Below are 20,307 nucleotides of genomic sequence, written 5' to 3'. Positions count from 1 at the left end.
AATCCAAAACCCGTTGGAAACAATAGACAAATGCTACTTTTCACTTTGTACTATCAGTCATTTTACTTAATTAAAGGGTCAGCCTTGCATTTAATGTGTCTGAATCCAAAATAGTGTACCTGTATTGCATATATGTACGGTACAAATGATACAGCAGTCTATTCAAAGAGGACTGACGTAGGGGAATTATTTAAAGAATATAAGAAATAAAACCAGGCTTCCTCACCTTGCCTCCTCCAGGGGTGTGCTTTATGTTGTCCTTAGATCCACAACGAGATGAAACATTGGGTAACTCCAGCTTCTTGTCAAGGATCTGGACCTGCAAAGGTGTGAGAAGAAGAGATAACAGTCCTAAATTAAATTGAGAATAACTGCAAGTGGGGATCAGCTCAAAATGGAAGAAATTAGATGTTGAAGGGGTGAAGATTAAAGTAATCATTTCATTAAAGCTGCCATCCATAACTTAGTATGTTTGTCACATTTACTGCAGATACTACTGGGGCATACTAATATCTTAACTGCATGTTATGAAATAGGGATAGATTACACCAACAAAGTATATTTTAAATATCAAAGTATAACGTGAGTCTACAAAATGACCGTATTGTTACAGATGCCAACTTTAAAGCAGTGGACTTTTGGTTAAATGCACCTTGATGTTTTAGTGAACTAAGGATTAAAAAACATATGTCAGTGTCTTGAGCAGACAGTGAGTCCATTCAGAGGTCCATCTTCTAATCAAAAATGGAAAGCACAAAAAAAAAGAGAGCGCACTTCCTTCTTTTACCAAAAGCTGTTTTTTGGTGATCATAACTGCAGAGATACTCAAGAGTCTGGTGTTGAGTTCATCCCTCAGTTACTCACATTGCCGCCACCGGGTACATGTTTCATATTGCCTTTGGAGCCACACTTAGACTGGACATTACTAAAATCCAACTTCTGTTCAAGGATTTGTACCTGGAAGAATGAAAATGTCAGCTTTTAGATTTTTGGGTTTGAAACATGTGCTGTGAGAAAGAGGACTGACGTGTTGACCATGCCGTTACCCATGCTGTGAACCATGGTGGTGCTTTGTGTAACATGCAGCTTGGTAATAGATGGAGATGCTGCTAAAACTCTTCCCCTCATTCCATCAGTAAAATATATGTGACATCCTCTCTTCTGTTTATTTGAATTTCAGGAAGATAAGACTCTTTAACTTCATTATTTTTGGTTCATAAATATACAACAAAAAATCCTTTCAATATTAGCAGACAAATTATATTGATAGATACACAGAACATTAGACATGTGACCATAGCTACACTGAATTGGAACAAATACTTTGCAGTGCTTTTCCTTCTAGAATGGACGACACCCACACTCATACACACAACCAAACATACACACATACACACACAAGTACATTGTGTTGATCAGACAGGATTTCCAACATCAAACGGCAGATTGGAGTTGTAGTTCCAAAAACATTTCTCAGAGACGCTGGAAGCAGAAACATGCTGATTCAAACCTCAGTGGGTGGAGCCAGATTTTACACCTATTTTTAACAGATCAAGACTGAAACCCAGAATGAAATAAGGACCTTTTTTAACAATAAATAAGTCCTACAATACATAGATACTGTTTGAAACAGGGATTTTTCTACTTAATTTAAAAACAAATCTGTATACCTCCGCCAACTGGTCGAGTTACAGTTTATATTTATTTCTGCTTAAAATGTCCTTGCTTCTAAAATACATTTCTTTAAAATGATCATAAAATGAATTTGAAAGCTTGGGTTGAGCTTGACTTTGACCTTTAACCACAAAATTATCATCTTTAGCAGTTTAATCTTTCAGTCTAATTGGATGTTTTTGCCAGATTTGACGAAATTTCCATCCCCGCTTTCCTGAAATATACTGTTCACAGGTATTGAACTCTCTGAGGTTTTATAGAAAAATAAAAACAGCATTGCAAATGTAAAAAAAAGGAAAAAGGATTTGGACCTCAAACAGCACCTTTAAGTTTGCATTTCAGCTTAATAAATAGGTATTAAAATCTTCCCAGACGTCCTCATCGAGGTTCGAACCTTCCAAACTGATCATTTCTACCTCCAAAGCTGGCTCTAGCTAGACCTTCGATCTGCAGATTGCAGTGGACTCTTTAATCTTCATGCAGTATGAGGTGCACTCAGTGTAACAGCTAACAGAGTTCAGTTACCTTTCCCCCACCAGGCTGGTGCTTCAGGTTGTCTGTAGAGCCGATCTTGGACCTGACGTTCTTCAGGTCGGGCATCGGCGCCGCTGCAGCCAGAGGGGCGGGGGGGCGGGTCTTCAGCGAGCCCGGGGATTTGGGCGTAGAACGCACCACGGCCACTTTCTTCACTTTGTTGGCCTCCGCCGCAGCCTTGGCAGAAAGTGCTTGGCTATTGGGAGAGTTAGTGCCGGGGCTGCTGTGTCCACTCCCATCTTAAGCAATCAGAGAAGCAATGAGTCAGGGGTTTCGCAAAAAGTCATCAGTAGAGGATGGGAGTGAAATAATAAATAAAAATATAATCAGATTAGGAGCTCTGCGGACTAAAAGCTGACCAAGTTTGATCCAGCCCCGGATCAGACTGTGGCAGTGTGCCTATGGGACGCTAAGAGTGATTGCTATTGATTTGCTTCTTTTTTTATTTATTGTTTTACCTTTTTGATTTTTTGGAGTGGGAGGTTTCTTGGCACTAGCTGTATCACAAAAAATATGACACATCATAAGTCATTCTTAAATCTTACACCTTATAAAAGGACAAATGAAAATGAAAAGAACACAGATGTGTAGTCCTCGTCCTGTACCTGCTTGAGCTGATGTCTTGACTCCTTGGGTTTGAGACTTAGCAAGACCGGGACCCTGAAAAACAGACCAGAGATGCTGCTTTTATTCAAGTGCAAGTAATCAAAACATGATTGGAGACAAAAATCACCCAAAATAATGTCAAAATTGGTTTTAATGGTGATTAAAAATCTAACAAATTAATGTCAGGTGCTTCTCAAACCAGACAAGGAAACTGAGCCACCATCTTTCACCGCTCATTCAGAGCTGTACTTACTCCGGCCTGCCGGGGCCCCGGGCTGCTGGTTTTAATGGGGATGGAGCTGGGGCCGTTTCCGGAGGGAGAGTTTGTTTTGGTGCCCCTGGTGACTGGGGATGGTCTTTTAGGGGAAGAGGTTGGTTTGATGGCAGTTGGGGTCTTTGTGACGGGGAGGAAAAAAGGAATAAAAAAATCAAAAGTTCTAATGATAATGAACATAAAGAGGAATGAGTGAACAAATGAAAAATGATGGAAAGGAATGAATGTATTTCACAAACGTAATGGAAAAGGATGGGAGATGGGAGATCTGGGGGCACAGCGACACCAAAAAGCAGAAAGCAAAACAAATGCTCCAAACTATAGGACAAACTAAATTATATTCTTTAATTTAATTCTTCCAACACCATAAAAATATATATAATCATTTTATTTTAAGCAAGTTATTGTAGGTATTTTGAGGTCCTTTCATATTTGGTTTTTGGGATGACAATAGTTGCAATGAGGCAGCTGAAATACGGAGTACAAACAAATATATATACTGTACTCCACTGCAAATAGCAAACACAAACAGCTAATGGTGACCAAATGTGGTTGATGGAGACCAAAAACAGAGCAAAAACAGAGAGAATATTGGACTTGAGATTATCAGGTGAAATCAAGCTTGACTGAAAAAGTGCGATAATATTTTTCCGTGACTGATGGATGTTCAAATAAAAAGCCAACAAGTTAAATTGATTTATTTAAAAGCTAACGCCATGTCAATGTCAATGGTCCAAATTGGTTTTGGTCAAGTTCCGATCAGATAAGGATTGTAGTCATGGTTCAAATAACCTTTGACTGAAATAAACACCAGGGTAGGGCTTTTGTAGAAGCATCCATCCTAACCTCTATGAAAAACGAAGAGCTTGTGTTATTATAGTCTTTTCTAGATGCTAACCCTCGATTAGCTGAACTCTCACAAGATGGTTGAGGTAAGGCATTGCTCGTGTATATAAGAGTATGATAGGTCGAGAGTTCTCGCAAGATTTTCTAACCTGGAAATCCATTTACAATCTAACTGATTATTTCTTTCTCCAGTGTTGCCATGTTTCTGAATCAATGGTACAGTAACTGACAGAGAAGTTGGACAGAGCTACGATATGTGATCCAATTTGTAAGAAACCAGAATATTCCCCTGAATAAAAGTAATGATGATTCTTGGTCACATACCTTATCTGCAGAGCCGTTATCCGTCTTTGCTTGAGCTATGGACAGAAAAGAGAGTGGCAGACTTTAATAAACAAGTTTATCATCTTTGGTCTGTCTTATTTCCACCCAGTGAACTAAATTAAGTGTGTGCACATTCAAATTAGACAAAAACCAAATGTTGGTGATATGCAGCATGCATGGTGACATAAAGAAACCAAAAAAGTGGATTTTATTGGGGGACGCATAACCAGCAGAGTGAGCCAAGATGGAGCCATGAAAGAAAAAGTGGGGAGGGAGGACAACAAGCTTCTCCTCGGGTTAAAAAAGTTTACGTCCAATAGAAAAAGTCTGAGGGGGAGTGCAGCATGGCATACGGTAGAAGCTGCGTTGTAAAAGAAAGAAGTGGAAGGAGTTAACTGAGGAGGACTCTGGTGATTATGACAGCAAACAGACCTTTGAAGATAGGGACCGGCACCATAGACTTTCTGCCCGGAGAGCTTTGGGGGAAAGTTTGGCGGAGTTCAGCGGTACCAGTGGTCGGAGTCGCACTCATGCTCATTATGTCTGAGTCATTAGAAATGTCAGGATTTGAATAGCCGGCTCTGTGTAACCATGAGTCACTGCTGTTGTTTTCAGTCGCCGTATCGGATGGCATTTTGGTTAACAGGCTGTCCGTGTCTGAAATGTTCCTGCTGCTGTTAAGATCTTCTGAAGGAGAGTCAAAGTGTGAGAGACTTTGAGCTTGTTGAGTTTCTGTTGGGATGCTTTCTAACACTAAAACTGCTTCATCTTTTTCAGAGCTGTTCTCCTCTCCTTGACTGACCAACAACTGCTTGTCCCCAATGGAGGTCAGGTCTTCCAAAGCTGAGCTGCGAATTAAAGACATCCCGGGCAGGTTGCTCGTTTCATTCAGGCACTCAGAGGCATCGAGGCTGATCGCCCTCTGAGAGTCCGCGGCTGAAGGACTTGCCATGTCGTCCCGTCTCATCTCCGACCCGTGGCCGAGGTCTTCAGAGGCCCATAAAGACTCACTTAGCCTCTTCCCACATTCCCCCACTGCCTCATTTCCTGGGTCCATGGAGCAGGAATCTCCCAAGAAGTCAATGCCCTCCCCAGTGTCTCCATCGCCCGCAAACGCAAAGTCACTGCTGTCTCCAGAAGCAGGCTTTGCTAATTTGTTTGGAAAGGAGATTAATAATGACATTCACAGCACTTGTTTTCCATCTCCCCGTAGAAACAAAATATATAACAAAAGAAGGGAAATGAACTGGATAATTGATGTCCATGAAGAAAATAAAAAAAAGTTTATTTGGATATTTCCATAAACAGAAGAACAGAGAGCTATAAAGGTGAGAACGCAAGATGTGATCAATGGTGGAAAAAAAAACTTCACATGAAAAAAAAATGGAAATGGACATTAATGCATCTCATCAGGCTGACAGACAACAGATGATGCATTCGAGTGAACAGAATGAACAACAGACTACTAACATAGTCCTTTCCATAATAATAAGTAAATAACAATATAGAGCTATAAGTGAATGCCGTCTGGATTGGACTTTTACAGTGTAAAATAAAAACTATTAAAGAAATTAAGTAATAAATACATTGATTTATAATGAATGTGCATGCATTAATAAGCAAAGAGGAAAAATATCGTTACTTTTGCAAATGATTAATTATGTTTAATTATTTTGCCATTGACTTATCAATTCATTACTGACCTTTACATTTTAAATCATAACATTAACAGAAACATTTTAAATATTGCTTTTTACTACGTGACAGATTTAAGTAAACATGATCTTTTAAAAGCTTAAATTATTCATTCAATTCATTATTTTTTACACAAATGAGAGATCAGACATAACATCCCCAACAATATTTTAAATTGTATTTGTTATGTTTTAAATCTCAGACAGGGTGGGATATTATTTTTATTTTTGGCAAGTGTAATGATATTCCTTTTACTCTAATAACTACACATGAAATGCATCTAAAATGACCTTTTTGTATGTTTTAATCTATAACAAAGTACCAATTAAACCCCGACAAAGTCTATAACAATTTCAGGCATCACACTAAACAGTCCTGGAGTTCTAACTGTGTTCATATCCATCACCGGCAGTAATTAAATGCAGTCCAAGTGCGATCAATAAAATGCTTAACAGCCTACCTGTTGAAGCTGCTCCTCCTGCCGCTGCTGAAACATGATGAGACAAATGGAAAAACATATTAGTAATGACTTTCTGTCATTATAATTCATCAATGCACTTCCTCACTGCAAAGAAATCCATACAAAGCCCACATACAGCATGTCTACAGTTAATGCAGAAAGAGCAAACAAATGTTACATTTGTCATCGCAAAACCAAGAGACTAATATGCAAATAATGTTTGTAAAAGTGTGTCGTTGTGCAGCAGTACCACACCAAAGGGCCTGCTCCATGTGGTGCTTCAGCTGTTTCTAACATTATTCTGGTGCATCTGTTTAACAGATCACAGGAGGCGTAAATCTGCCTTGAGGTTTGGAGCATGCCCACCATTCTGAAATAGCCAGCATGTAACCATATTTTATGTCCGTTTATGATCAAGTGTAGTTCCAAAAGGAGCAAATCATCAACCATCAAAGCAAGCTTGAAGAACAAAAAGAAGCCAAAGGATAAACCAAAAATAAAAAAACAGCAGTTTCCATTTAAGATGCTGAAAGAAAAAGATAGTAAGCCATGTTTTAATCAGAACAAACACAAGAGCAGCTTCGGGACATACAAATTAAAGAAATAGTTCCACATTTTAGGAAATTCCCAAACTTGCCTAGAGTTAGATGAGAAAATTGATACCACCAGCTAGAGCAACCGGTTAGCTTAGCACAAGCAAGGGTAAAAAAAAAAGCTTTCTAATAATAAACCCTGCATGATGATTATATTTCAGGTCTGTTGGTTTGTTTGACCGTTTGTCAGCAAGAACATGAAAAACTACTGGCCTACAAATGGTGTAGCATGGGCTAAGGAGGAAGCATTAATATTTTAGAGTGGGTAGTATTTGGGGTTTTAGCTAAGTACAGTGATAAATCTAGATATTTAAAGACTTGACTTTGTGCCATGGGACAATTCAGTGTCTTCTGGTGTTTTATGTACAATTAGTTGAAAACATAACTTAAGTTGCCCAAAAATGTTAACTAGTGAACTCTAGTGTTACTGGTAGAAGGATTTTGTTACATATGGAAAGATTTGTGCTAGCAGTTCCCCTGTTTCCTGTCTTCGAGCTAGGCTAAGCTAAACTAATCTACGTTAAGCTAACTGGCTGCTTGCTGTAGTTTCCTTTGTTAAATCATGCAGACTCGATAGTGGTATCAATCTAATCATGCAAGAATGAGAATACATTTCCCAAAATGTCAAACGACGCAAAAATCTAAATGCGCAAGCGGCTGAAAGAGGCAGGAGCTCAAAGACTGGGGGCGTACCAAGCTGCCCCTCGTCTCCACATGAAGTGCTCTGTGTTTCTGAGAGCTCAGGCACTGCTGCTTCAACACCGGCCTTCTCAGACGTCTCCACTGCAGGATAAATGGATGTCAGTCAGTCAGAAAAATAGGAATAGAACATCACAAAACATCTCTCTAATCTGACAGACTTTTTTCTGGTTTCCTTAAGCTAAATTAGCTCTGAAACGACACCTCCTGACCTCATGTTGTGGTATTTCTCACATTTGCAGCCAGGAGCTGTTTAACAGATCAAGGACTATTTCAACCCGATGACCCTGCTTTCCACTACATCTTAGGAGTCGCTGTCACTCTCACTATTTATGATCAAAGCATGCTCCACCCAGGCTGAAGTGCAGCTACTGTGGCTAATTCTCACAGGCGTAGAAAGACTTTACTTTCCATGTTAGGCAGCTATGTGTGGCTGTGGAAGACACTCAACATGTCCCCTGTGTAGTTTATGGCACTGTGTTTGTACTGAGGACACAGCTACATGCACTGTGGAATGAAACTAAGGGCATTTACTGAAGCACTGTTGTTAAGTACAAATCTGAGGTACCACTTTCCACTTTTATTCCCCTACAATTCAGAGGGAAGTTGCAGTTATTTGTAATTCACTTATTTATCTGACAGCTTTACAAGTTACTTCACTCAAAAAAAGAAAATCACGGAAAACACAAGAACTTTATACAATATCTTTTGTTATAGATTAAATGAGCAACATAGGGAACAGGTAGAGCTGAGAAGATTCATTGATAAATCATTTAGCTCATTGACAGAAAATGTACTGCCAACTATTTGAGTAAAGGGGCAATACATGTGATAGTAGGCTGTAGAAATCAAGAAAAGCAGGTTTAAGGCACACAATTTAAAATAAATAAGCAAACAAGCAGAAAAATGTAGATTTAAACCAAGACGAGCTGAAAAATAAAAAGAACAAGTTGGGAGAAAACCAAGAAGCTGGGACATTCCTCCGATTAGATCTCTGACAAAAGGAAAAGTTATTTATAAAAGAAGAAAAAAAAGCGGCATACGAACTGAAACGTGCTTAATGAAGGTTATGTTTAGTCAATAAAGTCTCTGGCGTTCGAGTGTCATGACATGAGGCGTGCAGGCGATCGTACCAGGGAGCACCTTTTCGTCACAGAGCTCAGACACAGGTTTAGGCCCGTTTTCACTGACAGCTGCTTCAGGCTCTGAGGGATAAAGGTTAACTGGAGGTCAGGCTGGAGTGTTGTTATGACAGACAAAAACGTGAGACATTCGTTAAATTCGACCACAACTGTTGTGAGCTGTGCAATGGAAATAAAATGGTTAAAACCGTTGCAACATTCACTGTCATTTAGCTGTTAAATCCAGATTCCTGTAAATGAGGAAATAAGACAAGAACAAACAATAAAAACACAATAAACCAGGTCTCAAATGAAAAAATTAGCCAAATGTTTACATTCTAAATAATAAAACAGTATGTTGGGGAAGATTAAATCAGTTGTTACATGATAAACATGTACAAGAAACTCTGAAAATAAACACATTTAAGGCTTTCTTTCTAAAGTTCACTCAGCCACATAAGCATCTAGAAATGACCACATCTTTCTGCCATTACACAACATTTAAAGACACAAATCCTGACATTTATTACAACTTATTGATTCAATTGAAACTAGGACTTCAACACTTCATTAAAGATGTGTGGTATTATATCTAGATTATTTCTATATTTGACATAGCACAAAAAAACTAATCTCAACAAAAAAGCTGAAGTGGGAATGAAACTTTTGTCTGGGAAGAAAGAAATCCACACACAAAATCATTGGGATTTTGTGTTTTGCAATTCTTTGCAACTATAACGACTTGACTACCTTTATCCTAGAAGTGCTACACTTTTCAACTACGTTTCCGCTCTATCAGATTGATAATACTCACTCTACGTTTCACCATTGACAGACGGACCTGACTGTGTGTGCTGCTGCTTCCTGTTTGCATGTGAGAATATGGAAAGTGGAAAGAGGGAGAACGTCTGCACCAATGAGGGCTGTAAACTGGGGAAAGCTAGGCTACGCACTAAGTGGCCATACGTTGGATATAAGGGAGGAGAAAGAGGAAACTGAAACTGATTATTAGCTACTGAACAATGTGCCAGGATAGTTACTATGTATTGTATAACTCTGCAACTGACGAACTAGACATTATTAATTGATAAAATGTGCCTTTTCTCTGTGCAGCATTAAAAGACTGATTGTTCACAGACTGAATTGGTAGCGTACAGTGACACAGGAGCTCGTTCTGACCCAGATGCCTGGATTACAGAGCACAGTGCAGCTGCAGTCAGGCACTCGAGCATGTCTTGTATCCATTATGTAAAAGCAGGATTAAAACAAAGCACAGTTAAAACTGCGGGGCTCGGCCTCCGCCCCAAATCTGTACTGATCACAGAGACTTTAAGGAAACTGCCAGAGACGTCAATCTTTTTAAATCCCTCTCTTTGAGAACTTTTAAGAATATGCTTTGAGATTAAAGCGCTAACAGGTTGAGTTAACCTCCAACTTCGGGGCCACAAAGATTACCCACAAGCTGGTTCTCATGATGAGAAACATGGAACTATCGGCATATAATAGACATGTAATTCATGGTTTATAACACACTGTAGTGTAGCTATAAGCACATATAAAGACAGTTTGAAGGGATTTTTTAATACAATTCATTTTAAACATTTATAATTCCTCCTTTGGAGTGTTAAAATAATGAACGTATGAAATAAGTTTAACCATTAAATCATATTTAATCGTAATTCTTTGATTATTTATGCATAACAGAATCAGGGTCTAATCTTGATAGAATATGATTTCATTTCAGCATTCTACAAAACCTTTTATATTTTTACTATAATAGTTTTATGTAACAAATATCTGTAATATGTTTATGGTGTTAATAAAAACGACATCTGTTTGTGGCTAAATGTTAAGTATGCACAGTATGAATATTTAACATGTTAATTTATATAGGTGCTTAAAAACATACTGTATCATACAATGGCATTGAGTTGTTCTTCACTTAGACAGCTTTTATTATGATCTTTTTAGAGCAGTACATCTTTCATCCAGGCATTTTTGCTGTCGCTGCACATGAATAAACTACATTGAAGCAGTTATTATAATCTTTGAGAGCTCTTTCTTTCAAGCTAATATATGCACACGTGTTCAATATTGTATTTTTAACAGCTCACGGACAGAGTGAAGGTGGTGTGTTAGATGCCAGAACATAGGAGCTGACCCATGAATTAATGATGAGAAGATAATATGAATGATGTCAGCAGGATTAGTCATTATGCTCAGACAGACAACAACAGTGTGTGAAATAGCTCAGCTGCTAATTCATTTGAATGGGGGTAATGATTTGAGGAGGCTCCTGCAGGATGACACAATGTGGCGAGCTGCAGCATTGGCCAATCAAACGGGTGCAAACAGACATTTTCTGTGGTTACACGAACCCTGCATTTCACCCATTAACGTTCATTTAAACGAGGAAGCATTTCTTTATTGACTCTGCAGGTTTACTCTATTCTGTACAAGTGGCATCTACTGCCTTACTGAGTAGCCCTGTTCTGTTCATTAATTTTTAGGGGAATTTGTTCCTTTTTAAAAGAGTATTTGGTAAGGAATGACCATAACAATTATAAATCAAGTATATACTATGGAAGGTGTACATAAAGGTTTTAGATTGTTTATATAATATAATTTATGTTATCGTATCTCAATCCCTGCGAAGCCTATTGTTTTTTGTATCCATGTGCACATACCATGTGCAATTGTAAATAAATAAATCTAATATTAGAAAAGGAAAAAGAAACCTGTGAAAGAGCTACGTTGTAAATGGTTATTGTACTGCTAAATGTGTTTTTTAAATTGTGTTTAAAGATATGTGAATCTGCTTGCAGTAATACTGGTACTATGTAGGAAGATGAATGTGAAATCAAGGCTTGTTTTTCCTTTTTAAAATCAAGCCTGTAAGACACAGGGTTGTTTCTGTACAGACTGTAAACCTGGTGATATTGAGACATATAAATACATTTGACTTATGTCTGACCTTTCATGATCCCGTTCTCCTGGGGGTGCTGGTCGTTGATGGTCATGTTGGCTAAGGAGGAGCTCATGGTGTCTCCGGAGCTGTAGCTGTTGGAGGAGTTGTTCGTGTAGTCCATTGCCAGTCGCAGGTCAGGCTGCAGAAGAGCAACAAACGCAGATGGGGACACGGTTAGTCCGGGAGGAGGAACGTAACATATGTCAAGTCACACACTTCACAAAAGCAGCTGACCCGGATGACCACCTGGTTTTAAGGATTATAAATGATGAAGTTGCACTTCATGGACACTTTGTCTTCCGGTGTGCAGCACCAATAAATGTAAACAGACACTGAGTCGGTGAAAAATTGGTTATTTATACATCTGACGTGGGGTCTGTGCTTCATGTTACAGCCTGACAGATAAAAATAGTCCCTTCTAACACCGTCCTTGCTGTCATTAGTTGCACTTCCTAGACAACCTCCTCTGGACAAGTGCAGCATGTGTTTCATGTAATGTTTCAGCATTATCATTATCATCGTCATTAAGATGCTAACAGTCTGCGCTGGGGGACAATTCAGATCCATGGCCTTACTAAAAGTACCACCTGTAAAAATGCTTAGGCACAAATAATAGCGATGCGTTGACAGTGTTACTTCAGTTCAATTACAGAAGTATCATCATGAAAATCTACTTAACTATAAAGAACTAAAAGGAAAACCGAGTGTTCTTCAGTGTGTTTTGTGACTCAAACTCCAAATTCAATCATTTTTAAAATTATCATTCTGGATAATCTGATGATTATTATTTCCATTAATAGACTGTGTGGTTTGTAAAAATCAAGAAGAAAACGAGTTAAAGTGAGCAAAACGTAATATTAATATTACTGGACTCCAAATAAAGAATGATAAAACAAATTAGAATGAACAATAAATAGAAACAACTCAAATAATTTTAAAAAGACTCACATTTTAACATTTGTGAATCTGGATCAAGGGCACAATAGAAAAAAGTTGTTTTAATATAAAATGATTGTGTAAATTAATTATACTGTCAATCAACTAATTGATTCATTTATAATAAAGCAACTTTATAAACTCTTAATATATGTAATGTGGCATGTAACTAAAGCTGTCAAATAAATGTAGTGGAGAATTGAATACAATATCTCAGAAATACACATTTCAGGTACTCTACTTAAGTACAGTACTTTAGATACACTCCCCTCCAATACTGCTGAGTGTACATCAGGAAGTAAACCTAACATTCCAGACATGATCCTTCAACTGGCGAGATGTGAATTGCATTAAATCTCATCAAAAGAGGATTACATATCAGATTAAACACAAGCCTCTGGTTACATCAACAGTTTTCAGTTTGAATTATACTTTTTTTTCACACTGCCTTGTTACACAATCACACACACACACACACACACACACACACACACACACACACACACACACACACACACACACACACACACACACACACACACACACACACACACACACACACACACACACACACACACACACACACACACACACACACACACACACACACACACACACACAGAGGCAGTGCAGAGAGCTTATGGCGACATCCAAACTGCTCTTTCCATTTATGATGATCTGATTTGCTGGCTTCCGATCAATATTCCCCACCCACATGATCACTTTGGTCATAAACATCCCTTTGTGCGAGCTTTTAGCAGAGCAGCTTAAAAACTACACACCTAACTTGTAGTTTACTGCAAAATTATTCCGGAAGAATCATGATCAATATTATGGCAATGCTTCATCATTGATTAAATGCAAGTTTCTTAGATAATGTTTTAGAAAATAGTAACAATATAGATTTAGTCAAGAGTGTACAGAAACATTCTCAAAGAGCTGTGTTTCCATTCAATGTGCTTTTCTTTAAAATTTGGCCCTTTTGGTTACTTGATACTATACAGATTAAGAGTTTATAAAACAAAACCTATTGTTAAAACTGTTTGGTTTACAAAAGATGACCTTTGTTACACGTTACAAAACCAGACCTTATTAGCGTTTCTCCGCCCCTCATCTGACTAATTTCCCTAATCGCTGTGAACTACAGCAAATGTGCGCTATATTGTCTCGCAAGCCAATCAGAGCACACTGGGTTATTACAGGAGGGGCTTAAAGAGGGAGGCACCTATAAGGAGAAAAGAGTCTTACAGGAAAGAGTTATCACTTTAACAATTCCCTTTCATTTTTCAGTCAGCTAATTTTTTAGCGTGTTGAATGCATGAAATAAGGTCAGCTCAGCTTAAAAGATTTTCAAGTTTTGTCAGGAAATACCCAGACTTGTGAATGTCTGAAGCTTTTATGTGTCAGGAAAATGGCGGTTGCTAACAAGTGACTAACTGAGACTACAAACGTCGTCATGTCGAACATTAGCCACCTTTAGCTTGGCAGTGATGATGTTGTTCGTCTATAGCCTTACCTTAGATCGATTGCAAATACGCTTCAAAAGTCATTAAAAGTGGTGTAAATATGTCATGCAAGTCACAGCAGAAATATGTCAGCACCTTTATATACTTTGAAAGTACATTATATCATGTGATAATACTTCATTTTAAATGCGGGATTTCTAACTTCAGGGTTGAATTGGTCTTTTCCTTTATGTAAAGGAGTACTTTTTCCCACCATTGGCCTTCTTTAGGCTTGCCACCATGCAGTGATGCAACTTCCTTTTTACAGGCGGCAATGCCTCAACTGTTGCCGTGGTTACTCCCCACAGTAAAAGCTACTCCAAAAGGCACACTTGGCTCAGCTATGTGACCTTCCCTCTGTGTACATTCATATCTCCTGACCTTGGATGTCTAAACAATGTCCCACATGCAGCACAAACAGTATGAATGGGAGAAAGTGGCCACCAGACAACCTGACTAGAAAAACGTCTCTTTCTTTTGATAATAACTATCCAATCAGAAGCAAGCTACATATCTGTCGCGCTAACGTCATTGTCAGTCGACAGAGAAGCAGTGCTTGTTAGTAGCATAGCAGAAATAATGTCCCACAACCTGTACAGCTGTATCGATCTCTTCCTTGCTTGCCCCCATTTTCTTGGCCGTGCCCTTCCTAATTTTTCTGGCACTGGCGCAGGAACACAACGTCCCCATTCTTAATCCTGCGCGCAAAGCTCTGATAGGCTCTGCTGGTTTTTCTAAATGGTTGAAACACCAGACATACAGTTACTTGATTCACTGAAATAATCGGAGATCTAGGCAGCCATTCATCGGTCTGGAACAAGGCTTGGCTTAGAGCTGAGTGACATAAGATTGGGGGGTCAAGCTGAGAAATTGCTGTTTTTTGTCTTTTAGTGGGATTTATTGACAATAAGGAAAACAGTAAAAAAACATCAACTTAAACTTGAAAAATGCATTTTTTAAAAAAGAGCTTACAATATCTTATAAACGCTAGAGCGATGTTTGTGTGTGCCTTAGAAATCCAAATGAATAGTGTACTCTCAGTGCTCCAGGACAAATCTGCCATTGTAGCATTACACATGACAGAATCCAAACAACAAGAAAGCTGCACACTTGCCAACAAAGACAATCCACTCTGAGGAGCGCTCACTCTGCATCCGGGAGCTCTGACGGTTCGAGAGCAAACAAACTCAAGGCGGATAGGAACTCCATCCTTTAGATAAATATATGTACACAGTGAATTAGGTCCATTTGAAGTGTGGTTATATTACAGGGGACAGGTGGTAAACACTACGCTGAGTTGACTTTTTTATGGGATATGTACTGACGCTTGTATTTAATCAACACGTCCGTCTCTCGTTGTGTCATGATTTGCTCTAGGTTAAAACAAGCACATACATTTCACCTGCTGCAGAAAGGGAACATGACAGCGGTCTTTGTCGCAGCTTCATGAGGGGGAAAAGGCTCGAAGGTCTGCTGATGCAGCTTGTTCCTCTCAGGGGCGTGTGAAAATGGAATCTTGGCACAGGCCCAAGGCTCCCGAGCGAACCCACTAAGAAGGCTCTGCAAGGAGCTTGGTCAACAGGGATGTTGACACAGCTCAAGGAGCACAGTGCATGCAGAAGGACATGCAGTCTGAAACTGTGTGCTGTTATGCAGTGAAATGGGGCATAGTGTTGATGTATCTTAAAGATTTTTGTGTCTTTTTTAATATAAAGCAGGTTTGACTGGTAGTGAAATACTGTGGACGTATCAAAATGCACGATGTACGATGACATGCAGACACACCGTGCCTTTAAACGAACCGTTCGGATTTCTGCAAGGTTGTAATGTCACAACTCTACTATCTATAGGTAGAAAGTGCCGGAACAGCGTCATTTACTGGTCGAATGACAGTGCAGAAACGCAGAGGACACTGGCCAATCAGAGCAGACTTGTTTATACTCGGGGGAAGCACTGACACAGATAGCGCCATGCTATGAGCTCAGAGGTGCTTATAGTTAATGTGCTGTTCAATGCATTACTCTTCGAAAAAGGAGTGTATATTCAGGGGAAAGGCATGTAAAAACCATACACCAAATATTCACCTTCAAGAGGAATCTCTTGTCAAACATTCACAGATATGAAATGCCCTTACAATCCCTGTAGAGAATCAAGTCAAGTATTTAAAATGTATTGAAAGGAATAATGTTGACTATCCTGTGAAATGTGATTCCACTGGGAGTGTATTTACTTAAATGTAAGTTTTTAAGAGCTCCGGTTTCTAAAGCATTCCAATGAATTGGCCATCTTTGTGAATCCTCAGTAAAGCTAGTTAAAAAGAAGTCTAGTTATACAAATTCTAAAGGTGCTCTGTGTGTTGTGTCTGGATTTTAAAGAGACAGTGCTTAAATTAAGCATTTCAGACAGAGGGTGACTACAGGATATTCAAACAGACAGTAAAAAGTACTAGTAGAAATGCCAAAGGAAATTAGCATGCTCATTTTAATTTAACACAATCTAGTTTTACACGTCACATTTGTTTTGTAGTTTGAGAAGGAAATGCTGTATAATGTCTTCTGACAAACCAGCATTGTTTCTGTAGCTTGACCCTAATTAGGGCTAAAAAAGAAAATAATCCTGGGCTGTGGTGCTTACAGTTTGAAAACCTTTTTTTTCCTTTTTTAAATCTGTCTTTTGCAATTCCCTAGAGCAACAGTAACCCAATTTCAAAAGTGGCGTCTGCAAAATTGCTAGTTAGGCTAAACAAAAAAGTCCAAAACCCAAAGAAATTCAGTTTACTATCAGATTAACAAGAGAAAAAAGGGAAATCCTTACATTTCGGAGACTAAAGACAGACAGTTGGGGTATTTTTGGTTGAAAAATGATAACAATTATTAATCTATTGTCAAAACCCTTTTGCTAAACGCTTTATTCCGAACTGAAAATAGTTTACAGTTAACTTATTGACAATACATTTTAGTAATTGATTGTTAATTCTATCAAACCAAATAAAATGACCAATATTCTGTAATTTCCCCTTCTAGAATTGGAGAACTAGCTGCTTTTTTCCTGTATTTTACATTACTGGAAACTCAAAATATCTTTGGGGTTTCAGACAGATCAAACCAGATGCCTGAAAATGTCATCTATAATCAGGCGTTGCATGTATGGCATAACTGAAACCAAGGGAAGGGGGGTTGATTTACTAAATGTCAAAACCATTACTAGTTGAGGTCTTTGAAATTTATTCTGTCTGACCAGCAGTCAGAAAAATTGAGATGCTGCATTTACATCGACATTACAGAGACAAGCAGCATATCCTCACATTGAGCAGCTAGGAGGAGGGAATATTTAGCATTTTGTCGATTCATTTCATGCCAATTTATTCATCATGTAATTATTTCCGTGCTAAAACAGATCTAACCCAGAAACAAAGGCATCCGCCACCGTGCAGCGCTGCGTGTAGCTCAGCTGAGACGAGGATGCTGCTCTCATGCTTGGCTGCTTCTGTATCTCTGACCTACTTTCCTCCATCATTCCCTCTCTCTGTGTTCTCAGCCTCCAGCAGCCTCAGACTGACTCCACCTTCCTATGATGTGGGCCCGGGCCTGCGGCGGAGCGGCTGAAGGTGGGGCCTGTTTCCATTTTGCCCTCCATCTCTAAACACCGGAGGGGAAACATCTTGCAGGACCGGCAAGCACATGGCCGCTTGCTAACTCGCCAATTCTCTGTTTATTAACCAATAAGGTTATTATTTTGGCTGGGTACTGCAAATATCATTTAAAAACTGAAATTTGGTGGAAGGGTGTAGCATGGACCAAAGACCAATCCAGTACAATTTGGAGAGGATCCAAATCTTTATACATGCATTATGTTTAATCAATGTAATCTTTGCCAGATAAGACATGTTTGCTGCATTCATGTGGTTTCAGAATAATACAAAATGGCCATGACTACACCAATCTGTCCATAACCACCTTTTCAGAGCTGCTTTATTGATAATGTGCGGTTTAGAGTTCAAAGGTGTTGTTTTTCATAGATTTTGTCTTTTTTCGGTGATTTATGTCTTTGAATACCCAACTTAATGCTCCAAAGAAATTATACTACACATCGTCTTTTTAGCATCCAGGTTGTTTTCGCATCACAAGCTCGTAAAGAAACTAAAGACAGAAGAATGAATTCCCAAATCAAAAATTGGACCATTCAAGAAGCATTTAACGCATCGTTGGCCTTGACTGACTGTGTGCTTACCAAATGCCAATATAGTTTCTACCTTTGTTTTCATACCTCCAGGATGTTAACCACACCCTGCTACCTTTCCACACATCCTCCTGTCAGGCTCTGAAGACAAGACACGTGGAACAAAATCAAAACAAGACTTTCCTTTCAAGTTAGTAAAAGACAAACCACAACACTAAAATCCCTCGGTAAGGAATTTAGAATATGCGCAATTATTCTTGGGTTGTCATGGTGCAGAGCGTTAACTCATCTCCAGCTGCTGGATGCTTCAATATGTATACAAGACACACACACTCACACAAACACACACACACACTCGTCTACTTGGGAAATGAACCATCCTCCCTCAGCATGGTGCCAATTAACTGCGAAGAAGAATGCGGTTTAGAGCCAGCTGTGGCATTTCTTCTTCTCCTTAACAAGACAGTGCAATCGGAAAGACGTCAGAGCGGCTTCTTTCAGCAGACTTTTACAACCCTGACACACTCATCCTCTTTCTGAATGAACACCTGACTGAATGAACTTGTGCAAAAAGGAGAAGTGTTTTGTTTTGTTGGAGATACACATGACTTCACAAAACTGGGATTAAAAAAACATTGTATGAAGAGAATAATGATGAGTCCAAAAAAAGACCCCAGAGGAAGCAAATTTGAGATTCAGCGAACTCATTATCAGGTATTGTTTTCACAATCAAACAAATCAGAAAATAGCTTCAACATTTCCAAAGATTTGAAATTGTTTTACTTTGTTTGTTCAGAATTCAATATATATTTGCTTTACATTAATTAATAAGAAGACTAGCAGGAAATCTGAACATCTATGAGCACCTTTTTGTAGTTTTGTTTAAAAGAATACTTTTTTTAATGATATGCTCTGAAGCAGATATTTGAGTCTAACCTTTTTGTTTTATAAAATCTGGATGTACAGAAGTAACTTGAGTGATGTTGTTGGTTTTGCCAGCATAAGCTCATCAGGCCAAGGCTCCTCAGGCCGAGGCTCCTCAGGCGGGTTGAGGTCACCTCTGGTCTCGGGCCAACACGAGGCAGGCAGCGCGTCAGTCTTTGCTAAATGGAGCTCTTCAGTTTGGACTCATTTCACAACGCCTGGCGCTCAGGAAAGGTCTCTGAAGCTGATGACTCGATGAAGTCAGCGGCCAAAATCAGAACAGGGATTGTTTTAATTAAAAGGCCTGGAATACTTACAAGCACCTGCATCTTTAATGTATTCTGAGAGACATGATTTTCAGAATGCTCTTACATTTATTAGAGACAGGTGATAGGGGTGGCTTGTGGGATAAATGGGCATCTACCAATCAGAGGTCAGTGGTTCAATCCCCAGCCCCTGCAGTAAACATGTCAAAGTGTCCTTGGGCAAGACACTTAACCCCAAATTGCTCCTGTTGGTTTGGCTATGATACTGATGTGTATATAAGTTACTCTGTATAAAAGCTATATGACATGTTATAATACCAATACTAAGTGTTCAACTTTCCAACCAAAAGGGGTTGGGTTTCCCTTCCCTGTAGTGTGTTATATAGGATTTTGTGCATATAAATGGTTTGCAAAAGACTTCCATAGGGAGTTCCTCTAATCAGAGAAGACTGGGTTCAGACAGAGGGTGAAAAAAGGTGCTGCAGCACAGACAGTATGAGAAAAATAAAGAGCTTTTTGAACATTAAAGCATGGAAAAATGTCATAGTAGAAGCACAGAATACTAATATGAAGCCTGAAAATAAGCATAACCGGGCTCCTTCGGTATAGATATTCTGACACCCTGCATGGCCAGTATTAATTATCAGGGTACATACTGTACAGGCAAGCGACACATTAGAAAGACTCTGAACCCATCCTTTAA

General features: G+C 39.0%; 1 protein-coding gene across 20 annotated transcripts in view; it reads right to left on the bottom strand.

Moving 5' to 3' along the window:
- mapta (microtubule-associated protein tau a) overlaps nucleotides 1-20,307 on the bottom strand; it is a 31,448-nt gene that overhangs the window by 9,564 nt on the left and 1,577 nt on the right. For 5 of the 20 annotated variants that reach the window (XM_063892395.1, XM_063892392.1, XM_063892399.1 and 2 more), the window contains exons 2-12: nucleotides 11,801-11,933; nucleotides 8,839-8,910; nucleotides 7,700-7,789; nucleotides 6,414-6,440; nucleotides 4,259-4,293; nucleotides 3,068-3,208; nucleotides 2,814-2,868; nucleotides 2,667-2,705; nucleotides 2,200-2,447; nucleotides 865-957; nucleotides 227-319 (exon numbers count right to left, since the gene is read on the bottom strand). In XM_063892395.1, coding sequence (XP_063748465.1) covers nucleotides 227-319; nucleotides 865-957; nucleotides 2,200-2,447; nucleotides 2,667-2,705; nucleotides 2,814-2,868; nucleotides 3,068-3,208; nucleotides 4,259-4,293; nucleotides 6,414-6,440; nucleotides 7,700-7,789; nucleotides 8,839-8,910; nucleotides 11,801-11,915 — 1,008 coding nt within the window. In that variant the 5' untranslated portion in view covers nucleotides 11,916-11,933. The remainder of the gene's footprint in view (nucleotides 1-226; nucleotides 320-864; nucleotides 958-2,199; nucleotides 2,448-2,666; nucleotides 2,706-2,813; nucleotides 2,869-3,067; nucleotides 3,209-4,258; nucleotides 4,294-6,413; nucleotides 6,441-7,699; nucleotides 7,790-8,838; nucleotides 8,911-11,800; nucleotides 11,934-20,307) is intronic. The other 15 variants (XM_063892398.1, XM_063892406.1, XM_063892410.1 and 12 more) reach the window with 13 other exon arrangements.

Source organism: Eleginops maclovinus, chromosome 10 (genome assembly GCF_036324505.1).
Source record: "Eleginops maclovinus isolate JMC-PN-2008 ecotype Puerto Natales chromosome 10, JC_Emac_rtc_rv5, whole genome shotgun sequence".
NCBI classification, from domain to species: domain Eukaryota; kingdom Metazoa; phylum Chordata; class Actinopteri; order Perciformes; family Eleginopidae; genus Eleginops; species Eleginops maclovinus.
This window is presented reverse-complemented; position numbering and strand designations above follow the sequence as displayed.